General features: G+C 51.5%; 1 protein-coding gene across 1 annotated transcript in view; it reads right to left on the bottom strand.

Annotated features, from left to right (window-relative positions):
• Nucleotides 1–837: 837 nt before the first annotated feature.
• The window catches only part of GPA33 (glycoprotein A33), a 43,144-nt gene continuing 37,390 nt past the window's right edge, over nt 838–6,591 (bottom strand). The window contains exon 4 of the mRNA XM_075333270.1: nt 838–1,658. Within this exon, the coding sequence (XP_075189385.1) occupies nt 1,460–1,658 (199 nt within the window). The 3' untranslated portion in view covers nt 838–1,459. The remainder of the gene's footprint in view (nt 1,659–6,591) is intronic.

Below are 6,591 nucleotides of genomic sequence, written 5' to 3'. Positions count from 1 at the left end.
GTATGTATCTCTGTATACAGGGAGCTCCCCTAGTGGTGGCTGCAGACAGGATCTTATGTATCTCTGTATACAGGGAGCTCCCCCTAGTGGTGACTGCAGACAGGATCTTATCATGTATCTCTGTATACAGGGAGCTCCCCCTAGTGGTGACTGCAGACAGGATCTTATGTATCTCTGTATACAGGGAGCTCCCCCTAGTGGTGGCTGCAGACAGGATCTTATGTATCTCTGTATACAGAGAGCTCCCCCTAGTGGTGGCTGCAGACAGGATCTTATCATATATCTCTGTATACAGGGAGCTCCCTCTAGTGGTGGCTGCAGACAGGATCGTATGTATCTCTGTATACAGGGAGCTCCCCCTAGTGGTGACTGCAGACAGGATCTTATCATGTATCTCTGTATACAGGGAGCTCCCCCTAGTGGTGACTGCAGACAGGATCTTATGTATCTCTGTATACAGGGAGCTCCCCCTAGTGGTGACTGCAGACAGGATCTTATCATGTATCTCTGTATACAGGGAGCTCCCCCTAGTGGTGACTGCAGACAGGATCTTATGTATCTCTGTATACAGGGAGCTCCCCCTAGTGGTGGCTGCAGACAGGATCTTATGTATCTCTGTATACAGGGAGCTCCCCCTAGTGGTGGCTGCAGACAGGTTATCATGTATCTCTGTATACAGGGAGCTCCCCCTAGTGGTGGCTGAAAACAATCTTACAGTATCTATACATGGAGCTTTTGAACAGCTAAATGATAACATTCTGGTTGCTTGCAGTTTAGATCACTAAAGGATATATGTAGACATTAAAAATAAATATAAGAAGCTAGACAGACCCATTTTAAAACCTTTTAATATGGACAGGATATATTTTATACAATAACAAAAGTTTTCCACATAAAAATAATGAATATATTTCCAGTCAAATGTAAAAAAAAAATACTTGACTATCTAGATTTTCTTTTCGACACCATTGGACACCATCTAATTGTTGCAGGATTGACTAATGATCCCACCAAAATCGGTCGCCAAGACATATCTTTGGGTGATCCAGTACGGTACGCCCATTGTTACCACTATGCAAAACTCGAGTGTTCCCTAGTGGTGGAAAGGATGTATCACATTCATTTTACATGGTCGCACAGCACCTTTACACCCCCCCGACCCATGACTTGCATAATATGTAGTTCCCCATCAGTCCACCAGGGGGCACATTCATCAGTTTTGACCTATTTCCGAAATGCAATCTCTTAAAAAAAACAAAAACCTGCAAATAAAGTCTGATGAGGATTTCCAGTGCAGCAGGATTATAAAAAGAAAAAAAAAAAAGAAAAATATATATAATAATCTCAGCCCCCCCCCCCTCCCCCCTCTGATGTGACCGCATGTTTCGATAGATTATGGATTCCTGGTGTCAATCCTGATGCAAACCAGTTTAAAAAGTAAAATCGTCATATTGTCCAATCAGGCGTCTTCAGAATTGATGACCAGGCGCGGTTTATTAGTTGGAAGCATGGGCGGTTTTCGCGGGGGGTTGTCTTCTAAGTCGTCATCGTCGTCCTCATCGTCCTGGTAGTACTGCTGCTCTTGTTGCGGCGGCATTTGCTTCTTCGGTTGCGGCCGGTGCTCGGGTACCTCCTCCTCTTCGCCTTCTTCTCTGTCCCTAGGTTATAAGCCAATCAGAAGTTATAAACATTAAAAGCCAGCTCCAAAATGTCTTTAATTTGGAGTAACATCATCTCCTACACTTCGGTCCCTTTTTTTTTTATTTGCACAACTATGAAATGTAACAATTTTTGCAAAAAAGTCTTAACAGTTTTACCCCAGAGTGCTGCCGGTAACCACAGCAAAGCATGTTCTATAGGTCGTTGTCAAAGGGGAACTCAGGGTAACCTACGCAAACCCTTATTGCTGGGGTCCCTGAACTCACCCTCACACCAGGAGGTACCTTTGAAGGTAGGGAGGTCCAGGCCCCGACCTGGCCCTGACTCCTGTCCTGATGGCAAAGTCCCCACCACCCAGGGACTAACCGGGGTGGAGATCCCAAAACCCTACCACCAATGAACGGATAGGGGGAAATAAAACTCATGCACACCTAAAACTATACAAGGGAAAACAAAGGTGTACAGGTAGGGGTAACAAGGGATAGGAGGCAGAACCACAAACAGACTGCAGCAGACAGCAACAGCACGTCCTCTTTGCTCCAGGCTAGCTCCAAAATGAATTGAATAACAAGAAAGGTCTTCAGGAAGCAGAGGGCTTAGAACTGCAAACAGCTCAGCTAGTCTGCTGCAACACCAGAGAAGGAGTTTAACCCCTCATGTGCCCAAAGGAAAAAAACAAAAAAAGTTTCAATGTGCATGGCCTCAGATGAGCTAAAGCTAGCCCTGAGCCTGTCCCTAGTCACAAGACGCACAGTGACAATTGTGAACCAAACTACAGGAGGATTTTGAGCACTGCTCCGGATGTAAATGAAATAACCCAGATGGCCATAGCAGTGTTTATAGATTGCCAGAATTATATGTAAAATTTACCTCCAAAGTTATGAAGAGCACAGAGTCATCACCACAATGAGAATTGCTCGCCAGGCTCTGCATGGCTCTCCAGACCGGGTTTTGGAGGGGCTGGCACCTGGGTTTGCCCCTGCCCTTTGTGGATTCGATTCTCAGATGAATTTATCTTGGTGCAGTCGCTGCCTCCATCCGGCTCCAACTTTCCATATAGAACTAGCTACGGACTATGGCAGATGTAGAGTCTAAAACATCTGGCCTCTTATAAGTAACTTCTGCAGACTGATCTGTCCTCTAGTGCCGAGATGTCCACGGGGCGAGCAGCTGAAGGGAATGTATTGATGTGACTATTGGGGTGTGGACATAAGGCAGGCTCTTGTTATGGCAGACTGAAGGCTGTGACTACTGGGGGGAGAGGGTAAGGAAGGCTTGTGACTACTGGGGGGAGAGGGTAAGGAAGGCTGTGACTATTGGGGGAGAGGAGAGGCTGTGACTACTGGGGAGAGGGAGGCTGTGACTATTGGGGAAGAAGGCGAGGAAGGCTGTGACTATTGGGGGGAGAGGGTAAGGAAGGCTGCGACTATGGGGGGAGAGTGGAGGCTGTGACTACTGGGAAGAAGGCGAGGAGGCTGTGACTATTGGGGGAGAGGGAGGCTGTGACTACTGGGGAAGAAGGCGAGGAAGGCTGTGACTACTGGGGGGAGAGGGTAAGGAAGGCTGCGACTACTGGGAGGAGAGGGTAAGGAAGGCTGTGACTACTGGGAGGAGAGGGTAAGGAAGGCTGCGACTACTGGGGGAGAGGGTAAGGAAGGCTGTGACTACTTGGGGAGAGGGTAAGGAAGGCTGTGGACTACTGGGGAAGAGGATAAAAAAGGAGCAAATATAAAAATCACATCATGCGGCCACTGTGGGAAAAAGTAGAACGCATGCTGCAACTACGGGGGGAGGGGTAAGAGGGGAGTAAGGGCGCTTTCACTGCAGTGCTGTCACTACTGGCAGGAGGGAAGAGTAAGGCAATGTGCCCACAGCACAATGTACCCGCGAACTTTGCCACAGGTTTGTCCGCAGGTCTCCCGCAGCTACTCCCCGGAATCCGCAGCTATACATTGCTCCAGGATTCGAGTATTTTTGTTGCGGTAAACCTGGGACAAGTGCGGAAATACCTGCGGACGTCCCGCCCTGTATCTCCATAGTGGAAAGGCGGGACATCCGCACATATTTCTGCATGAATAATTGACATGCAGTTACGTGCGGATGCGGGACATCCGCAGCATTTTCCACAGCCTTACATACCGCAGCATTGCTACAGACACTCCCCAAATCCCATAGGGTAACAAGGGGAGTGTCTGTAATTGCGTAAACCTGCGGATTTATCTGGAAAATCCAGATAAATCCGTGGGTTTTCTGCGGCAAAATCCACGGATACGTTGTGACTGTGCTGTGACTACTGGGTGGTGGGGAAGTAAGGATGCCATAACTACTGGGAGGTGGGGAAGTAAGGATGCCATAACTACTGGGAGGTGTGTGTGGGGGGGGCGGGGGGTTTTATAAGGATGCCGTAACTACTGGGAGGTGTGTGGGGGAGTAAGGATGCCGTAACTACTGGGAGGTGTGTGGGGGAGTAAGGATGCCGTAACTACCGGGAGGTGTGGGGGAGTAAGGATTCCGTAACTACCGGGAGGTGTGGGGGGAGTAAGGATGCCGTAACTACTGGGAGGTGTGGGGGGGGGGGGAGGAGTAAGGATGCCGTAACTACTGGGAGGTGTGGGGGGAGTAAGGATGCCGTAACTACTGGGAGGTGTGGGGAGAGTAAGGATGCCGTAACTACTGGGAGGTGTGTGTGTGTGTGTGTGTGTGGTGTGTGTGTGTGTGTGTGTGTGTGTGTGTGTGTGTGTGTGGGGGGGAGGAGTAAGGATGCCGTAACTACTGGGAGGTGTGGGGAAGTAAAGGATGCCGTAACTACTGGGAGGTGTGGGGGGAGTAAGGATGCCGTAACTACTGGGAGGTGTGGGGGGAGTAAGGATGCCGTAACTACTGGGAGGTGTGGGGGGAGTAAGGATGCCGTAACTACTGGGAGGTGTGGGGGGAGTAAGGATGCCGTAACTACTGGGAGGTGTGGGGGGAGAGTAAGGATGCCGTAACTACTGGAGGTGTGGGGGGAGTAAGGATGCCGTAACTACTGGGAGGTGTGGGGGGAGTAAGGATGCCGTAACTACTGGGAGGTGTGTGTGTGTGTGGGGGGGGGGGGGGGGAGTAAGGATGCCGTAACTACTGGGAGTGTGGGGGGAGTAAGGATGCCGTAACTACTGGGAGGTGTGGGGAGAGTAAGGATGCCGTAACTACTGGGAGGTGTGTGTGTGTGGGGGGGGGGGGAGGAGTAAGGATGCCGTAACTACTGGGAGGTGTGTGTGTGTGGGGGGGGGGGGGAGGAGTAAGGATGCCGTAACTACTGGGAGGTGTGTGTGTGGGGGGGGGAGGAGGAATAAGGATGCCGTAACTACTGGGAGGTGTGGGGGGAGTAAGGATGCCGTAACTACTGGGAGGTGTGGGGAGAGTAAGGATGCCGTAACTACTGGGAGGTGTGGGGAGAGTAAGGATGCCGTAACTACTGGAGGTGTGGGGAGAGTAAGGATGCCGTAACTACTGGGAGGTGTGGGGGAGGTAAGGATGCCGTAACTACTGGGAGGTGTGGGGGGAGTAAGGATGCCGTAACTACTGGGAGGTGTGGGGGGGAGTAAGGATGCCGTAACTACTGGGAGGTGTGTGTGTGGGGGGGAGGAGTAAGGATGCCGTAACTACTGGGAGGTGTGGGGGAGTAAGGATGCCGTAACTACTGGGAGGTGTGGGGGGAGTAAGGATGCCGTAACTACTGGGAGGTGTGTGTGTGTGGGGGGGGGGGAGGAGTAAGGATGCCGTAACTACTGGGAGGTGTGTGTGTGTGTGTGTGGGGGGGGGAGGAGTAAGGATGCCGTAACTACTGGGAGGTGTGTGTGTGTGGGGGGGGGGAGGAGTAAGGATGCCGTAACTACTGGGAGGTGTGGGTGGAGTAAGGATGCCGTAACTACTGGGAGGTGTGGGGGGAGTAAGGATGCCGTAACTACTGGGAGGTGTGGGGAGAGTAAGGATGCCGTAACTACTGGGAGGTGTGTGTGTGGGGGGGGGGGGGGGAGAGTAAGGATGCCGTAACTACTGGGAGGTGTGTGTGTGTGTGGGGGGGGGGGAGGAGTAAGGATGCCGTAACTACTGGAGGTGTGTGTGTGTGGGGGGGGGGGGGAGGAGTAAGGATGCCGTAACTACTGGGAGGTGTGGGGGGAGTAAGGATGCTCTGACTACTGAGAGGTGGTGGTGGGAGGGGGGGGAGGAGTTGGAGTAAGGATGCTGTGACTATTGGAAGGGGGGGGAAGGAGTAAGGTATTCTGTGCAGTGGGAAACTGGGGGGGGGGGGGGTGAGTAGGCATGCTGTGCCTATTTGAGAGAAAAGGGTAAGCCATGCTGTGTCAATTGGGGGGGTTGTGACTATTAGCAGGAAAAGGGTAGGACATGCTGTTACTACATGGTGGGGGGGGGGGGGAATGATAAGGCATGCTGTGTCAACTGGGGGAAAAGGGTAAAACATGGTGTGACTACTGGGGGTAGGACATGGTGTGACTACTGGGGGGAGGGATGTGTGAGGCACTCTTGTCCTAACTGTCAGGGGTAACAGTGGAAGGCATGCTGTAACTACCAAGGGAAATCATGCTGAGAATAGTGATGGGGAAAGGATAGCATGCTACAATTCCTGCCGGGGAGAGGGTGTGCTGTGACTAGTAGGGGAGTTTGCTTGCACTAGTGTAGGAAGTCTTCTGTCTATGGCCGCTGGTATCTGGAGAGTGCTGGGAATTTCTGCAATTACCGCTGGTTATTATTAACATGGCAATTAATGCTTAAAGCTGCTGTCACACACAGCGACAACGACGTCGCTGCTACGTCACCATTTTCTGTGACGTTGCAGCGACGTCCCGTCGCTGTCGCTGTGTGTGACATCCAGCAACGACCTGGCCCCTGCTGTGAGGTCGCCGGTCGTTGCTGAATGTCCAGCTTCATTTT

Source organism: Anomaloglossus baeobatrachus, chromosome 2 (genome assembly GCF_048569485.1).
Source record: "Anomaloglossus baeobatrachus isolate aAnoBae1 chromosome 2, aAnoBae1.hap1, whole genome shotgun sequence".
In the NCBI taxonomy this organism is placed as follows: Eukaryota; Metazoa; Chordata; class Amphibia; order Anura; family Aromobatidae; genus Anomaloglossus; species Anomaloglossus baeobatrachus.
Note: the sequence above shows the minus strand (reverse complement) of the source record. Positions and strands in the feature narration are given on the sequence as shown.